This window comes from Varanus komodoensis, unplaced genomic scaffold (assembly GCF_004798865.1).
Source record: "Varanus komodoensis strain SLA01 unplaced genomic scaffold, ASM479886v1 scaffold53, whole genome shotgun sequence".
Lineage (NCBI taxonomy): Eukaryota > Metazoa > Chordata > Lepidosauria > Squamata > Varanidae > Varanus > Varanus komodoensis.
The window spans coordinates 1,065,749-1,085,058 of record NW_025336126.1 but is presented as its reverse complement, the minus strand read 5'-3'; the positions used below and the strand labels follow the sequence as shown (position 1 = coordinate 1,085,058).

At 45.1% G+C, this 19,310-nt stretch overlaps 1 protein-coding gene across 2 annotated transcripts; it reads left to right on the top strand.

The window, feature by feature from the left end:
• The first annotated feature begins 5,976 nt into the window (after positions 1–5,976).
• On the top strand, positions 5,977–19,077 carry SPN (sialophorin). Of its 2 annotated transcripts, none has more exons than XM_044447938.1 (3): positions 5,977–6,120; positions 7,148–7,202; positions 15,043–19,077. In XM_044447938.1, the coding sequence occupies exon 3, from the start codon at positions 15,115–15,117 to the stop codon at positions 16,306–16,308; it is 1,194 nt and encodes a 397-aa protein (XP_044303873.1). In that variant the 5' UTR covers positions 5,977–6,120; positions 7,148–7,202; positions 15,043–15,114; the 3' UTR covers positions 16,309–19,077. The 2 variants fall into 2 exon arrangements, with proteins under 2 accessions (XP_044303873.1, XP_044303874.1); XM_044447939.1 differs by lacking the exon at positions 5,977–6,120 and adding an exon at positions 6,804–6,956.
• Positions 19,078–19,310: the final 233 nt, after the last annotated feature.

The window sequence follows — 19,310 nt, the reverse complement described above, 5'->3', positions numbered from 1 at the left end:
TGCCTGTTGGCCACTGAATCTTCCGGAGAAGCATCTCAACCTTTTATAATGAGGAAAAGTCTGCTCTGAGGTTGGGAAACTACCAAATGGGCCTGTTGCAGCCGGGGTCTAGTCTGGGGAAGGGGTGGTGGGCAGACGGTTAGACCTGACTCGCGGGCCTGGAGTTCTGCACTTCAGTTGCAGGGCCTCACCCACATGCAGCTTGCCTCCCCGCAACGACTCCACATCTGCGCTCCGCCAGTGGGACACTCCTGCTGGGACAGCCAAGGAAGCAGAAATGTCCTCCCCCTCCAGAGAGTGCTCTCCATAGGTAGCTTCCCTGTTTTGTCCCACAGAGGGGGAGGACCAGAGAAACCACCATTCCCCAGGATGCTCTCTGGGGAAGTGTGGGATGGTTGCTTTCATGACAAGTTTGGGGACGTCTTAGACACAGAATCTCTGCAATGCTCCTGAGGCATTTCAAATATCTATAACTGAGGGGGTTAGAATGATGTGAATATGGTTAGCTGCTCTGGCTCTCTTGTGCTAATACAATGGAGTACAGAATGTTGTCCATAAAGAAATAATAAATTGGCCTCCAGGAATCATGGTTGTGTGCTCTGTTTGGGGGCTGAAGCAACTCCAAGGACTGGGATGAGTAGCTCTGGAGGCTGCAAGGGAGAAAAGTTGCTGGGATCTTGGGATCACCCCAGGACCTGCTGTGGAGATCCGAGGAAGTCCCTATATAAACCAGGTCTGTGCTTTCCATGGAGTCTGTATTCAGCTTGTTGTGTCCCTCGGAGAAAGAAACAGCTGTCAATGCTGCAGCCTTCCCCAACTGCACATCCCCCAACTGCATTCAACTTCAACTCTTATCATCCCCAGCCAGCATGGAACATGGTACAGAACCTTCTGTAACTATACTGAATTGGGCATGTGCTTCACACACTTGCACAGCTGTATTATCTGGGCTTAGGGGTCACTCCCTCAAACTACATATCCCACTCCTCTGTTCCCTACTGGCCTAATTAGAACTGGGACAGTACTAGGGTCTCCTCATTTCCTTTGAAAGAAACCCAATTCCTCTACCTCCCTGCCCAAGAACCCCATCAACATCCTCCACATAATGCAGGGAACGGGGGCTCTTCCACCAGTCTTGCTGAACAATGGCTATTTCCACACCTCCTTTCCTCCTTTTTCCTTGTGTCCTGTCTTTTCAGACTGTGAACTGAGACTGTCTTGTTTTTACTAATTATATGCAAGCTACTGTAGGAACCTTTGGGCTGAAGAGCACGGAAAAAATACCTTAACGGCAAAACCACATGCCTGTGTAGGTATAAAACAGTCCTACAACTCTCAGTATCCCTAGTTGTAATTCCCCAGGGAAATGTAGGAATGTCAAAACATGCATAAGATTGCACCTTAAAGAAATTAAACACAAATGTGCATATTCTATCACATCCTTGAATACACATAAAATAAAAGATCTGGATAAACTCATAACTTTTGTTTCTTCCACCAGAGCCCAAGCCCCAGCATAGCTCTTGCTGCATCAGCTTTGCTTTCCCTCTACCACTTAATTCCATCCAATAGTCTTTGAAGGTGAGCTATTATCAGGGAGTCCCAGACTGTCGGTTCTCTTGTTTCGATTCCTTGCCGCCTGTTACTCTGCATGACTTCAACCTCTTTTCCCTCCTCCTCCTCTTGAATGGCACCCTGACATGTCAGACTGAAACTGGTGAAAATGTTTCCCCCTGCCACTCTGCCTGACGCACATCATGCTATCTCTAACGCCAGAAGGAGTGTTGCCGGTGAAAACTGCACATTTGAAACCATTTTTAAAGGTCAGTGATAAAGTTACTGTCCCAGTTCTGAGTTAGGTCTCCTTGTGCACAAGCAAAGATCATGTGACATTCCTGGGTCACTGGAGGTAACTGGAGTATTGCCAGCAGTCTCACCGGAATAAGCTGTAAAAGAAGCCAAAAGCATTTCCAAAAGTGAAGAAGAAGAAATATAGATCCCGACCAACAGTTAAGATCAGTCAAACCAGGTCTTAACGACAGCAGTAATTTGACGACCACTTTATTCTTGACTGCTTTTACACTTTCCCCTGCATTCTGTTGTAGGGGTGAGATTTTTGTCTGCCTGCCTGATATCCTACCCCATTAGCCAAAATAATGGTGTACAGGGGAAAAATTACTAAATGAAAACTTCGCAGGACATCCTGCTAAGAGAAAGAAGTTGACTTTCTCTTAAGAATATGCCTGCAGATTTCAACCCGAACCTTGCAGCCAAAATGATCTGCACCAAGGAATTCAAGGTTCAAGAGTAAAACCCCTCAGCAGATGCCACTTGGTGTGTTTGATGCTGTATTCCCTGTTCTCAAAGATCTTGCATGGCTGACAGCTAAAACATATTCAACAAATAATGAGGAAAAGGTGAGAGAGCTTTAGCTATTGGGCACTATAAAAATGAAAGAAATAAATATCATCTTGAACTGCATTCAGCCAGTGTCTGGCAGAAGATTACAAGCCTAAATCAACACAGTTACCCCTTTTCCTGACACACTGTGGATGGTTCCGATGAGATGCCAAATGATTGCTTGCCAATGTTAGCAACTGTGCACTGTAATAACAGTCGTTGAAGAGTTGCGTTCTAAAACCCAGCAGCTGTTGGTTATTTCATCTGGGTGAAACCAAAAATGTTCTAGTATGGTGGCGGGGGTGGGGGGGGGGTTCATATATTGTACACTTTATCTTCCCTAAGGAATCATTCTGCAGGCTCTAGCTGGAGACTGCTGGGAGGAAAACTGAAGCTGGTTTCAGAAGATGCCATTATGGATGAAGAAGGTTAAGGGAAACCCTCTAACCCAGGGGTCTCAAACTCGCGGCCCACGGGCCAATTGCCGGGACGGGTTGGGCATGGGGGAAGGGCCCTGCGGCCTTCAAAGCGCCGGTGGCGCCCGGACTGGCCTCCAGGAGCGACACGGGATGAGCGGCCCACCACCACCGCGGTGGTGGAAGACTTGATGCGGCCCAGCCTCACCCAGACTCTACTTCCAGTGGCCCCCAGGTAAGTTGAGTTTGAGACCCCTGCTCAAACTGCTGTGGAATTGCTCATAAGATTACCTTTGAGACTTTGTAGCATGCTCTAATTAATACGACAGTTCTTCAAAAAGTTTCCGCACTTTTCAAAACACTATTAAGAATTTCAAAAACAAATTACATCACTTTTCTACATAGTCACCTTCCTTTGTGATACATTTTTCCCAGTATCATACCAACTTTTAATGCCATCAGCAATATATATATAAAATGTATTTATAAAATATAAAAGTGCAGAAACTTTTGGAAGACCCCTTGTAGTCTGAAAGCATGGCTTTTGAGCGGCAACAAAAATATTTACTTTGAGGCCATTGAAACATTATCAGAAGGTATTTGTGGGAGTTTTAGGAATCAATCTTCTGGTGGAACAGAAATACCTTCTATAGCTATGAAAGACATCACACTTCTGTTGAAAAAATTCACAGATGAAAACTCACACAACTACAACTCTAGATACAGCTGCTGCATTTGAGCCCTGCAAGCATTCTTTGGACCTTGATTAAAGGCAGAATATGAAGGTAGTTGAGTCTGGGAAATACTCTTTGCCTCCCTTGACCATGTCACAGATGTGCAGGGGGTTTCTCTACCGACGAACTGATTTTAAAAAAGATCTTGGACTGTGCTGAAATGGACAGATTGACTCTGTCTCTGAAGGAGAAAGAAGATACCGACTTCTATCAAACTTGGAATTCCTTGTATTATTGGCTAGAGAAATGGGATTATGCATAGATTTAAATATGTTTACGGATTATCATAAAAAGAAAAAATATGGGGGGCTGACCCAGTAGGTTTGATGCTCTCAATGACTATTTTTTAGTTTCTTTTTGTTAGATTTGTTACTTAGTAGAAAATAATAATAAAACTTATTTAAAAAAAAGATGTGCAGTGGGTTTCTCTATGCCCTGGTGGTAAGGAACATCTGAAAAGTACTTACCCAAGGGTTTCTTCTAGGAAATCTGGAGTCCAGGATACAGAAAAAACCCTCCTGCACATAGCAACTGGCCAAGTAATACTGTCAATACTTTCAACATCTTGACTGTATCAGAACAATGAACCAGTGAGATTATAATACAGTGCACCAGAAAACAATCAAAATGACCATCACTAGTACATCCATTTTATACATTTTATAGATCTGAAATGGTAAAAATTTGAAAAAGTTGCATATATTTTAAAATTTCAAAGATGGGTATATTCTTTAAACATGCATGCAATATCTACATAGACAGGTTTTAAAATAGAAAACGCTTTGGTATAAAGCACCAACTTCAGTCGCAAATAAAAGTGTGTTGCAGCCCCACTTAAAAGCTTACCTAGGTCCTGTCAGGAACAAAGCCAGACTTCAGGATGGTTTAGCAATCAGCATCTGTACTCCACAGCTAATCAACTGCATTAATAAGCATCATGGGTTGTCGCTTTCCATCTTTGACACTGATACAGGGTTTCGGCTGATCGATACACATAACCTCCTTACGCTTTCCCCTTGGAGGCGTCACTCAGCCGCCAGCACAAAGACCTTTGCTGCACTTAGTCTGCCTCCTTGGTTCCCACATGGAAGGACTACAGTCTAATATGTGTTTGCATTTCTGCCAAATGTTCTTACATTTCTTTAGGAGAGACCATCCTGATTTCCCCAATATAAAAGGGATTGCATTCCAAACACCCAGTTTTAGAAATACCATCCTTAACTGTACCCTTTCCTTTACTGTTTGTGCTGATAAGGGCATCCTGGTGCCCAGAGCTGCTGCCATTGAGCCTAGACATGACAAGGTGCTTGTTCAATGTTATCAGGGAGGTGCAGACTCCGGACACTTCTGTACTGGTGAAGGTCTTTTGAGTTAAGGCTCTTTTGGACTTTCCATCAAAATCCATCTGCCACAAATGGGATTTTTAAAACAGACCATATCTGTAGGATATTCCTGACAGCTGGAACAGGTGGCCTGCAGCCTATGTCAGTTTTACCATTTTTTTCCTGATGTCTCCACACAAGAACCTGTGGACCCCCCAGTAGCTAAATCTATACAATTTATAAAGTGAATACACTGTAGATGGTCATTATGCTGGTTGTAGGAGTACTGAAGAAGGATTTAGAAATGAGGAGCTAAATTAAGTGTGAGGCAAAACTTTCACGGCAGAGCAAAAATAAGTGCTTCTTTTGTTTCTCATCTTTTGATATTATTTTCATTTCTGATGAAATTTGTAATTAAAATGCTTGCAAATTAAACTAACGGGTATTAGGTAATGATTTCAGAACCAGTGGTAGAAATGCCACCCAGAAAAAAGAGGCTGCCGCATTGTGATGCTGTGTCTACTACAATGATTGGATTTATGACTGGCAAACTCACTTCTCTGTAATTTTAAGGCATACTCTTTAGGAAACAAAGGTTGCTGCTTGTAGCAAACAGAATGTCCCAAACTGATCTCTCCACAACTCTCCTCTCCTCTCGTCTCCTCTCCTCTCACCCTACTACAGCAAATGTTTTCTGTTTCATTATATGTCATGCTAATCCAAGACTTGATTTTGCCTGATGCAGTCTCCAAATTTATTTCCTAGCCCTGATTCTTGGTCAAATTATTTACATCATTTGTGTGTTTAGAAAATATTAAATTCTCAACAAATTAAAATGAGATAAAATCAAGTGCAATGATAAAACCATCAAACGGAATAAGTAGAAAGGCCAAACCACAGCCAGTAAACCACAGAAAAGGTTGGCATATTCACTAGTGGAACAGAGGGTCTTTTAAGGCTTGTTGGAAAAGGGGAAAAGGAGAAGATTCCAGTTTTGGGTGGATCACAACAGGGTTCATCATCCCCAGGCCCTCTCCATGTCAGTTGGAGGAAAAGAGTGACTTCAAAAGACAACCCCCTCACATACACAGAGAAGATACTCCTTTGTGGAGTGATAAGAGACAGACTTGCACGCAGAGATAAGCTCTTGACAGTTTTGAGAAATATTACTTTAATCCTGCAGCTGTACAGACAACGGAGACGGTCTTTACTGCTCTTAATACCACCCGGAAACCAGATCATTGCCTGGTACGGTAAAGGACCCCCTTCCTGCCCACTGCTTCCTTGAGCTCACCTTTCCCTCCTTTGCTTCCTCAGTATCCTTCTGCCAAAAACCTGGGCTTGGGGGCTGCATGTGTTTGTCGTAATGTTAATTTCTGTCCTGTCTTTTAGCCTTGCCCTTCAACCTATTGCCTTCCTTCTTCTTTCTATGTGCTGGGAAGATTCCCCTGTTGGATTTCTGCCTGCTGTGAAGCCTGTCTGGCTAGCAAAGAAAAGGACAATAGTCACTTTTTTCGGGAGCTCTGTGGTTGGGTACAGGAGATATTGCTTGAGGCTCTCCTACTTACTGGTGAGGGAAATGCACTCTGCACAAGTTCGCAGGCACTCCTGATTTCTAAATACCTGGAGATAAATCCTGGCATCACAGAAATAATAATATTCATATGTTTGTTCATTCGTCTATAAAATGTACTCCCCACCTTCCAGTATGAAGAAATCCCGAAGTAGAGTGCAAACCTGCAAAAATACAGTAAAATTATGCAACGCAATAAGGTGATAAAATAAATAAGCCGATTTGTCATTTCAGTGTCACTCGTATCCTTATTTTATCCCACATGCCTCTGTACATCCAGTCCCCGCCCACCCTGATCAACAAAAACGGTGGAAATGACAAAGTTGCCAGCCCACAAAGCCACTTCCTCTTATGTATATAACCGTTAGCTCTTCAAGATTTCTCCTGTCACCACCACCTTGGTTTCATTCACTCCTTCCTGTTCCGTCAAGCGAAAAACTGAGGAGGAGGCAGTGGCGGCAAAGAAGGGCAGTCTGGAGAAAAGAGTAGCAGGGAAGCCATCTAGGAAAAGGTAGAATGGGGTGGAGTGCAGGCCTGGGGACACCTTGCCGGGCTGTGGGAACACCGTGGCACGTATGCGGGAATGAGGCAGCAGTACAGGAACACAGGGCACATCTGCCGGACAGAGAGGCATGCTGATACGGACCATGCAGCTGCTAATGATTATGTATTGATGGGCTTTTCATCCTTCCCTTTCTCCAGGGAACTCAATGTGGCGTGGGTGACCTCCACCGCATCCTCACAACAATCCTGCAAGGTAGGTGATGTTGAAAGAAAGTTAGTGAGAGTGAGCTATCCAGCCAGCCTCACAGCTGAGTAGGGATTTGATCTCAAGGCTGACTCAAGCTCTTGAGACACTGCCACTAATTTTCCCTAAGTCAGTTCCCTCCGGCTGGGAAAGGTGGCAGCTCCCATCATCCGCAGCTAGCCTGGCTGTGCTGGGTTGAGGATGATGGGGTTTGTACTCCAATGTGGCTAGAGAGGGCAGGGATGGGGAAGGCTGCGTTGTAGTGTAGAGGAATTAAGGCACAATGTGGCTGGAAGAGCAGAGGTTGGACACCTGCTTCACACGGCAGTGCAAATAATAAATACATGAAAGCAGGAACTGGATTCTTGAATGCGTTGTCTGAGCAAGCAAAGCGGCACCTGGGCTCTCTTTCAAGCAGTAAAGTGTCTTGGGCTGGCACCACGTTGTCGAGAGATGACATGTGGAATAGCCACGTTTTGTGGCAGGCAAAGCTTCTGTGCTTTCCACAGATAGGTGCTGGGTAGAAATTCGACAGATGCAGCATGCTTTTGTGCTGGCGGAGTGGTGGCTTGTGTGGGGGCAGAATGGGGCTTGCACCTGCTGAATTTCTAGAGCTCATGCCACTGCTAAGGGCACAGGGGCCCTGTGAGAGTGAACCAGGCAACTCTAAGTGGCCATAACAGGACGGTGATGGTTCCCGGTTCCATTCGTCTCTGCCCACACGACCTTCTTTCCCCGTCTTTGGCTGCTCTTAATGCAGCCTCCAGTTTACAGCAACATTATTTTACATACGCACACATTACGGGGGAAAGCTTTTCTGCTTGGCATGGCTCCTGTGACTGGAGCAGACGGATGCCACGTTTTTCTGTAATGGATTCTGACTAGCTTTCCTAACATCTTCCTTGCTCACAGACAGCACGTGCTCCACACACCTGGATATTTAGTGCCTCTTTGCTCAGCAACTCACTATTTTCAAGCCAGAGAAACTAAGCCAACGTGCCGCTCCCAAGATCCCTCGTTCCCATCTCTGCCAAGATGCACAACTGGAGAGTGTGTCTTTTAGCTACCCTTCTCATGCAGCACTCCATACGGGAACTCAAACGTGGCTCAAAGAGGCAGAAAGGCAGGATATAAATGCAATATGAGAATTAAGAATAATCACAATAACAACAACTCTTTTCTGCATGGCTTAGGAAAGGCACAAAGAGCATAGGCCTCTTTGGGAAGTGCCCCCTGAGGTGCTGTTTTGGACATTTATTTATTTAAAACATTTCTATGCTGCCCCCATCGCAACAAAGCCTCGGGGCGGCTCACAAAGAATACATAAAAACATACCTAAATAATAATAATAATATAACAATTAAAAAAACATTTAACACCCCCCCCGGTGCATTCTCGGCTAAAAATTTTAAAATCCTAATTCATTCAATAATTTAAGAATTAAAATAAGTTTTAAATAAAAAGGTCTTGGCCTGGCGCCGAAAAACAAATAACGACGGCGCCAGGCGGGCCTCTCTGGGGAGCGCACTCCATAGATGGGGCGCCACCGCAGAGAAGGCCCTCCTCCGGGACATCTGGGGCGTATGTCCTTTCAGGGATCTTGCTTATTCTGCTGACTCAGGGCTGGCCCTGCGATGCAGCGGCATGAAACAAGCCGCTTTGGGTGGCAGCACAAGGGCAGGGGCAGCTTGCCGGGAGTCGATGAAGGCAGGAGTTGTGGTTGCACGGTACAGCAAGCCGCTTGAGGGCAAGTCCTGCGAGGGTGCGGAGGGGTCTACGGTGCAGCCTTGGGCTGGCACAGGCATGACAATTCTGTTTCTGTTTGTTTGAAATGTTTCTACCCCTTTAAATTACCGAGATGGGAGAGAAACACTGGAAGAGAAGAGGCAGGCCGTTGTGGGGTGAGGAAGCAGCCCTTTCCTCCAGTCCACCTACCTCAGCTACTATCTTGTCCCCTGCTTTCGGAATTCCCTCTGTGCACAGTCATTTGCCACCAAAGAGCCTCCTTCAGCTTGTTTATATTGTGCTTCTTTCATTATTCGCCTCAACTTAGCTTTTTCTTTTGAAAGTAGTCAGGTTAGAGCTGTAATAAACAGAACAAATAAAAAGCGTGAAAGCAGCAGCATTTTCCTGAAAGGGTCAGTAAACAAGCAAATAAAGTTGTACTGCAAATGGATTTAGAGTCAGGCCAGGATACCTAAATGACTATTTCTCTCATATTCAGAACGTCTCTTCTGTCCTGTCTGGGGTGGGGAAGGGTGGCTTACTCTGCCCTTTCTCACTGGCTTGCTGCTGGGCACATTTGTGTGGATTTGGTAACTCATGGTAGGCTGCTTGATACATGAACCACCCACAGTGAACGCATCACCTTCTGGAAAAGGGGCGGGGGGGGGAGAGAGAGAAAAGAACAAGGGGCTATGAAAGGGGTGGCAATGCCTCCTTCTTAGAAAAAGATTCCCCACACCTCTGGTTTTTCTTGCTCGCTCACCTTCTGTGAACTGGTGAGAGGAACCAAAATGAGAGATGGACTTGGAGCCCCTACTGGTACAAAGTCCAGGGTCACTATTTTGCCCCTTAGTAGCTATGTTGCTGTAAAAGACTGAAGTTGTGCAATTTAAAAGTTTGCCTTTTAAAAAAAGCAAATAACTTTGAAATGTTTCCACACACAATCTTATGTGTAAATACTGGGCAGCCTGTCCAAGATGCTGCTGGGGCACTTTGAAACTGTCTGTAGCTGTCAGAACTGGAATGACAAATTCCATTTTGACAGCCGGCTGTCACAATCTCAAAGAAAAAAGCTTTTAAAAAAGGTGTGGCTCACCCAGAATAAATTATAACAGTGACTGGGATGGGGAAGCTAGTGCCAGCTGCCCAACAAGCATGGGCTGCTTCAGATCTTTGGGGACAGATGTCAGGCTGATCCTTAGAATCGCCCATGGGGAGTTGGTGGGGGGTCTTGCTTGCATGCACAGGCCACCAGGGGGAAACTGATTTGAGTCTGCTTCACACAAAAACCCGTTGTGGGTGACAACCCATGACGGATTTTCATGTCATGCATACCTGATCACTGACTCACCTTCTGGAAGTTGTTTAGTCTTCAAATTGATTACCTTAGCTGGGGTACCTATGAAAACACACGCGCACACACAATTTTTATAAAAATTTCTGTTTTGTGCTGGATTGACTGTGATGACAAAAGTAGACTTCCCCACTCCCTCCTTTCTACTGCAGCCCTCCAGCCTAAAAATGTTAGGGAGTTAGGCAATTCTGAAGGGGATGAACCATGGTGTTTGGGAACTCCCAAAATCAGGGGGAAACCTCCTTCTTGAAGACCATCTTTTTTCCTTCATGGAATGTAGTTCCTGGAGCCAACCCATAAAGCCACGAACCTTTAAATCCTTAAATCTGCTCACTGTTAGGACTGGATCCAGGCTTAGTCATACTTAAGAGTAGACCTCACTGAACAGTAAGTCCAACAAAATCAGTGGGAGTTAGGTTAGTCTAAGCTTAATCCCATTGACTAAATCTTGTTTTAACACAGAACCTTTTAATTGGTAGATTCCTTTTTGGTGGTGGTGGTTTTAAAGTTTTGTAATAAACCCCCTTGACTTTCTAACACAAAAATGTGCTTGTATATTTATTTAAGGTTTTTATATACTGTTCTGTCACTGCATTGCCCTCATCATGGTTTTAACATAAAAAGTTTTAGTGTTTTAAACTTAGTGTTTTAACCCCCCCCCCCAAATGCAAATAATGCAAAGTGTCTCAATAAAGGAATGGACTAACCTCCAGTTTTTCAGAAAAGAAACAAGGGACGCTGTAATTTCACTTTTTTGAAGTAAAAACTGTTCCCAGGTGCCCACACCTTCATGCAGAGGCACTAACAACAAAAATACACAGTGCTTCTGCTTTGGAAGATATGACTTATAGAAAGCCAGATGAGAAAGTTGTTCCCAGAAAATATTAGAATAATCTGTTTTTCTCCCACCTGTTCTATCTTCCATCAAAGTGTTTTGCAAGAGGAAGATATGCGGGCGGGACGGGGACAAGAAAAAACGACACCATTTCAGTTTCTCTTTCCTTGAGTTCTTCCCCAAAGTCTTGACCATAAGCTCTCAGGAACTCCCTGATCCTCAGACACCCACACCCCAAACTCATGGGTCAGCTTTCAACTCATCCTCCTGGGGCTTTCCTCTAGCATTTGCTGGACAGCTTTGGCCAAGTTGATGTCCTACAGAGCTCTTGGGCCATAGCTCCTATCATCCCCAGCCAGCATGCTTCGAATTGCTGTCCCAAACAGTGAGAGGGCATCCACGCAGGGCATTCTGCTGCGCACCAGGCAGAGCAATTTTCTTTGCAGGCAGCCTTTCCTCCTCCTCCATGTAGCAGAGAAATCATTTCTTCCGCCTCCTTTCTGCCACACCTACTTGGCCTTGTGCTTTTGGAAAGTTATCTGTCATACGGTTTTCTTTCTCATTTCTCACAATTTATTCTGATATCTACAGGGTATCTTCTTTCCTCTTGTGAGGAACCCAAGCCAGCTTGCATGCCCTTCCTCCTCCTCGCCTGCATTTCCTCCTCGCCACCAGTGAGGGAGGCTAAAGTCACCCATGGCCAGAATGGGGACAAGAGCCCAGAACTCTGGAGTCCCAGCCTAGCACTTCAACAACTACAACACACAGGCCTTCACGTTTTCCGGCCGAGTCCCCTTTTTAAGGCACCGATGGTGCTGGGTGCCTTCAGATGTGCTTTTCCTTTTGCAGTGGCCTGGCCTTGTTATCGGCTTTTTGGAGGGGTTCCGGATGAGGTTGTCTGCCAGCTGGACTCAGTTAAGCAGGGGGAGAGACAGCAGGTAGACAATGTCCTTGGGCTAGTAGTCCTCTAGGACAGAGGACTTCAGCATCCTTCAGCCAGACTTCAATTTCAGAGATGCTCTGAGGGGACGAGGGGCACATGCTTGCAGTGGGCAGAGCAGAAGACAAAAGGCACAGGACCGTCAGTGCCACAAACATTTTAAGTTGAAGCTCTTACTGCCATAATTAAGCCTCAGGAAAGGCATTTGCATCTTTGACAATTGGGTGGGGACTGTGATGGGCTGGATGTGGCCCTGCTGGGCTGGATGTGGCCTGTGGGTGTGAGGTTCAGCACCCTGAAGCATTCAGGACATTCCATGCATGGACAAAATGAATCCACGAGGGAGAATGGTCTAGGGTATTTCTTCCCAGGGATGCTCCTTTTCATTTGCACATTTCTCTCACACAGAACCAAAAAAATTACAGCTATGAAATTCCTTCAGCTAAGAAATTGCAGAAGTCATATACAAACACAACATGCTCTGAGAGGGAAGAGGAAGTGGCGTGGAAATGAGTGCAATTAGCAAGCTGTTAGCAAGAAAGCTGAAATAGGAACAGAGTGGGCTAGCCTAACGCAAGTGGACTCAGAGCAGTCTTTTTACATGGAAACTACTCTGAATTTCCCCAAAGCGAAGCAAAGCAGACTCTAAGCAGAGAAAGGGAAATATAAAAATTAATATTTCTGACAAGGGATGCAATTGTGGGGCCGAGCTTATGTCCAGTTCTGTCAGCTGCTAGCACTAGTCCCAGAGCTTCCCACCAATCCCAGGGAACTGTCAGGTGTGGGAGGTAAACAATTCCATTTGTTTGTTTGTTTGTTTGTGACACTCAGATGCTTCTCCATAGCCCAGGGTATCTTCTTTAGACCTGGAACAAACCCGTAAGCCCTGCTGCAAATATGCCAGGCACTGTGGGTTGCCTGGGGTATAATGCACAGGATACCCACGTGATACATCAGGATCGGTGTAGTTGGTTCTCTCATGCTTTCCCCAGTATTCACAGGACAACCCACAAGGCTGATTACCCCTGCTGGGATCCCGTGCTGTGTTGGGTGAACTCAGTCACTGACCTTGCGCTGGCCAAGTAAACATGTAGTTGCAGTGACGGGAAAAAGGAAGAGGAGGGAAAACAGCTGATAACCGTGGCAGTGAAATAGTAGGCTGGAGGTCAGAGCCGAAGGAGGGCTGGTTGCCTAGGGGACCTCAGAAACCTGGAACCAGCACTGCCTGACCTACTCGGATGAACTGTGGCTCTCCAAGGTCTCTTACCAACCTTCTCCCTGAAATCTTTAAAAACAACCAGACCCTGAACCACGTGAAGGTGGGACCTTTTGCATGCAAACCATGCACCTTTCTCCTGACCCATACAAACAGGCAGTTCAGTAATAAAGGAAACATTCTTGGCCATCTTCCCAAAGAGACACCCTCTGTGTTGACTGAGGATGGTGGAAGTTTTAGCCCAACAAACCAGGATAGCATGCGCTTTGTGAAGGCTGGTCAGTGATGTGGCTGAATGAAAACTGAATCATGGAATCACATACACCAGAATCATGGAATCACGTACACCAGAGCTTCCCCCCAACCTTCTCCTTTGTCTTTCTTAGCTACTGGATCATTCCTCTGTCTCTGACAGACCACCTTGAGCCCCCTTTGGCTCATTCCTCTCCCTGATCCTTTTTTTCTTTTAACCTGTTAAACGCTTTGGTTAGAGTACGATTTTGACAGATCAGTGGAGTAGGAGATGTGTTTGGTGGTGTGCTCCTCACAGCTACTATTCCTGTCCCATGAAACTACTCCTGGCATGGAACTTTAGTCTTATATGTTGACCCATGTCTTCCTTGCACAGCCATCTTGGTATCAGGCACACAATTCCACCCTTGTAGATCATCACACAGCCTCCTAATTATTTATTTATTTATTTATTTATTTATTAAAACATTTTTATGCCGCCCCATTCGCTGAAGCCTCGGGGCGGCTCACATCAATAAATTAAAATAATTATAATATAAATTAAAATATAAATATAAAATTAAAATACAACAGTACAGTATAAAATAAGCCGCCCTGGCCAGATAAAACCAATAATGTTAACAGTTAAAATGCCGCTTGAATAAAAAGGTCTTCGCCTGGCGCCGAAAAACAAATAACGACGGTGCCAGGCGGACCTCTCTGGGGAGCGCGTTCCATAACTAATCTTTCCCTCCTCCCCTGCATCTTGCTCCGATCATTTCAAGGCAGCTAGCAACAGATTCTATCCATATAAATTAGCACGTGCACATTGATGGTCATGTCTCCCAGCTTGGCAATCTAAAGCCCCTTCAGATACCCTCCTCTGACCCCAACCTGGAGATCTGCCTTTATGCTTTAGAAAAGATAATGAACGATTGGATCACAAAGCATATACAATATTTATGTAAATCCACAATCCCCTTTTTTCAGTTTTTAAAGAATATTTTTCAGGTGCTGGGGCCAGCAGAAACTGTATACTGCCCACCCCTGGAATAAGTGCACCTTTCAAAAATAATTCAAATAAAAATACAATATATTTCTTCAAAGTCAGGAAGCCTGAGAGTAAGTGGGCTTGCTCAGCCTCCTGTCCTGGCACCAGCTGTGGATGGGCAACCTTTCCTGGTCATGGTCCTTTACCTTTACATTCAGCATAGACCAAATGGCCCTTGAGAGGTGCCTTCAAATGCAGGAATGTCCTGTGACAGTCCTTAGGCACTGGGTGTGCTAATCACCCCCCCCCCCCACACACACACACACTGAAATAGTACTAACCTGTTTTAAACTGTGTATATTGGGCTGTTGTGCTTTATTTTATTGTGTGTGCATCTGTATTGTCATTCATTTTTACTACTGTACCTATGTTTATTAATTGTTGTGAATCACCCAGACAGTTTCAACTGCCAGATGGTGTAGAAATGAAATTAATAATAATAATAATAATAATAATAATAATAATAATAATAATGACTTCCTCCACTTTCTTCTCAGATTGCTTTTGGCCGTTTCCCCACACCCTGCTAACCAAAAGAGCCCACAACTTCAGAATTCTGTTCTGCCACCATGGAAACCTTAAGATCTCTTCTCTGGCAATGCATCTCCTTGAGCTTCCTTATCCTTTTTATCCTGGGTATCACTTTAGGCGAAAACAGTACGCAAGCTCATAGCAGTACACATAGCACAATATCTACCGTTGCCGCTGAGCACAAAGGAACACTGCCCAGCACAGACACCACAAGGAACTGGACTCTAAACATTACAACATCGCCTCCAAACGAGCATCATAATCTCTCAGCCGTTAAGCTCACAGAGGGTACTCCTGCAGCAACTTCGGAAAGACTCCTGGATTTCACAAGCCATGAAACTTCAAAAGAGCCCCCAGTGACCAAACCTGCAGTCTCACACCAGAAAATCATTCAAGCAATCACTTCGATGACTCCCTTTCACAGCAGTGCTGCAGCTGCAACTGCAACTACCCAGGTTCCAAAGGAGAGCACCTGGTCTGACAAAGAGAGCACTACTGCCCCCATCTTTGTAACACATCCCTCTGAAATGAAGAGCTCTGCTGGAAAAACCACGCCGAGCACTTTCTCTGATCTGCGAAGCCACACTGAAGGCAGAACGAGTGTCCTGATCACTCAGGCTCCTGTGCCTGACGTGACTCCCTCTAAGGAAAACCGCACAGGCCAGACTGAGGAGGAAAAGGGCCCATCAAGACGCCACCAAAACAATCATCCCACAGTAAAGAGTACCAGCAGCCCCAATTTCTGGCACGCAGTCCTGACAGTACAAGCCACCGCAAGCCCCCCCACAAAGGTCAATATTGGAATAATCTTGTTCATTGTCTGTGTTCTCCTGGTGATTCCAGTCATCCTGGTCGTCTTGTATGTCAGGCGCCGGCGCCGGTCCGGCTCCACCAGCATCTCATCATGGTCAGGGCCGGCCCAGGTAGCTGATGCCACAGCTTTAGATGGAGATGCAGAGCAAGGGGAAGAGAAAGCTGGGGAAGGGGAGACAAGACGCAGTATGCCGCTCAGCTCCTTCGGCGAACGTCAGTCGAGGGTGTCCTCCACACCCATGGAAGACATGAAAGGGAAAGGGGAGAGGGAAGAGGTCCAGCAACTGCTTAAGACAGGTGCTGGTGGAGGGGCCAACCTGGAGGGACCTGAGGAAGCCAATGGCAACCTTGGAGAGCCCCCCATGCCCTCCTCTGGGGAGGCCTCCACCAGCAAAGCAGGAGGAGGGGCCTCCATCTAATCTGCCAGGAAAGGCCACACCCACTTCTTAGGCTCCTCCCACAGTAAAATGCTGCTGTGGCCGCTGCTGCTCCCTGCTTATCTTCAGCCTTGTCCCTTGGTCCATTGTGTGTGGATGGAAGAGTGAAAGAGATGCAGCCTTGCCCCTCCATCGTTCAGAAATGTCTCACCACATCCTTTTTCCTGTTTATATGATGGAGATGAGAACTAGGGAGACATGCCGGACTTTCCAGACATCTTCAGTTTAGATTTGCCAAACCTCATTTTTCTTCTAGAGGTTTAAGAGTTTGATTTAAGCCTGAGTTTTTGGTATGGGTCTGTTTTTGGAGAGTGGGGCAGATATTGAAGACTGTGTGTATATATAGGGAGAGGCAGGGAGAAAGCCTAGGCCCCTGGAAAGAAAGGATTAGCAGTGAAATAGCCATCTGTTTGTAGCAGAGATGTTTTCAGAAAGAGCGAGAATTAACTAATGTTCTCTTTTGAAATTTTGTGGGGAATATTGACACATATGCATGAGACTAAAATAACGTCTTTTCTACTAATTCAAAATTTAATCATGCCACCCCACGCAGTCCTTATCCTTATATCCTCCTTCATTCAAAAAGTTCCCCTCCGAATGGCCTAGACCAAAATTCCCATGTCTCCCAGCCAGTGAAGCTGATGATGCGTGGTATGGTCCAGACTACCTGCGAGACACCTGGTGGGAAGTGTGTTCTACCTCCAGGTCTTTCCTGGACATGTGTGAACCTTGGCAGCAAAACAAATGTACACTTTTCCACTTTCCAGGCACACTTTTTCTATTTAATTCATGTATCTTTTGAATCATGCAGTCATGTTTAGACTTCTGCATCGTATGATAAATACATGTTTTCAAGCAGCTGGTCCCTTTCTTTTTCTGACTAAAGGAGCTTTTGAAGAATATAGGGGCGGAACAAGCCATAAAACAAAGTAAGCTTTATTTAGGAAACCATAACATAGCATTTTAGCTAGTATTTTGTTTTTGCTTCATACTTTAAATGCTGGCTGTGCCCTCAATAGAGGACATATCAGAAAGCTTTGCAGGTTTGGCTAGTTAATTTTGTTAGGCTACTTGTGTTCTTCCCCCTTAGGGGAACATTCCTTGATCCTCAATGATCCTCATAATCCCATGTGAGATCTAACCAATCACAATTTATCCAGTTATCAACTTGATGACTAATGTAGAAGTGAATCACATGCAGAGAGACAGAAATTACAGTGCAACCCTTCCCATGCCTATGCAGAATTAAGTCCCTCTGAGTTCTATTCCTAGGTAGGTTCATACAGCATCGCTGCAAGAGGGAGATTAGCTGAAGTCGTCTTAGCCACATTTCCAGGAGCTATCCTAATTTCACAATGAGACCAGCTAAGGGGACTATTGGCCAGCATACCTTTCTGGATCACCATTTCATTTAGGCACCAAAGTGCAATTTCAGGAGTTAGATTTGTTTGGAGGCTGTTACCCTGAATATGTATTGATCAGTCCTTTGTATGAATTATCAAGAGGACTAGAGGGTTAGGTGTAAGTCTGTTATCTGTTGGTTGGAGATACTGATCCATTTTAAAAAGCATGCAATTATGGCATTAGTTTGAAGAGGCTTACAATAAAGACTAATGATTTACTATAGCATAACCTTTTGTTGATTACAGTCCACCTAATCACAAGCATGTGCGGAATCATGGGCTTTAATCCACAAAAAATGTGCCATAATATCTCCATTAGACTTTAAGGTAGAGGTTTCCCCTTGACATTAAGTCCAGTCATGCCTGACTCTAGGGGGCGGTGCTCATCTCTGTTTCCTAGCTGAGGGAGCCAGCGTTTGTCCGCAGACAGTCTCCATGGTCATGTGGCTGGCATGACTAAACACCGAAGTGCACAGAATGCTGTTACCTGCCCACCGAAATGGTACCTTTTTATCTACTTGCATTTGCATGCTTTTGAACTGCAAGGTTGGCAGAGCTGGGACAGAGTACGGGAGCTCACCCCATTGTGCTGATTCGAACCGGTGACCTTTCGACCAACCAGCCCAGCAGCACAGCGGTTTAAACCACTGCCCCACCTGCAGTCCCCCATTAGACTTTAAGATGCTGCAAGACTTTGCATTTTCCTGCTGGAATCAAGAGGTGCTAATGAATACTAATGAATACCAATGTGTGATCATCTTGTAAATAAGTACTAAAGGAATATTTATTTGTATACACCCAAACTGAATTGTCATGGCTTTCTCTAAGACTGGGGGTGGGAGGGACTTGTAGTCCTCCAGATGTTTTGTCCTACAACTCCCTCACATTGGCTTAAGTTGATGAGCATTGTAGGGCCCAAACATCTGGAGGACAACACGCTGCTCACCCCTGCTCTAAAATGATGCTTACTACAGTTTCTTGAAGAGGCTCAATCACTGAAAGAGCATTTTAGCATCCTCACAAAATTGTAGGTACCAAAGTTCCTTGGGGAGGGAGGTCCAGGCTGTTATTCTGGTCTTGCTCCCATTTCGTTTTTCATTCCAAGGGCACCCTCAGATCAAAGCCCATCACAATGTTTTCCTACACAAGCTCCATCAGGAGCCCTGCCAGACCTCATGTGCTGTTTGCATGCATGCATTTTGCTTTCATCCAACTTCTTGATAACACTGTTTAGAATGCCTTATATATTCTACTGCTGTTCTGTTCAGTTTTGTCCATTTTGGGGGAGTAGAGATTTAATTGTTTGCATACAAGAGTTGGTATATTAATAAAAAAACCCTTGAATTTATTTTTGGAGTCTGGTATATGAATGTTGGAATCCACTCTGTCCATCAGTTCTAATAAGGTATATTTATCTTTTTTCAAACCTGGACTATAGCTGTGGAATGGAGTAGGATGGGGCATGAAGGACCTAACCAGTCTGAAATTTTTTCTAGGCTAGCCATCCCTAAACTGGTAACCTCCAATTGTTTTAGGCTTCAACTCCTATCTGCCCCAGCCAGCATGGCCAATGGTGAGGAA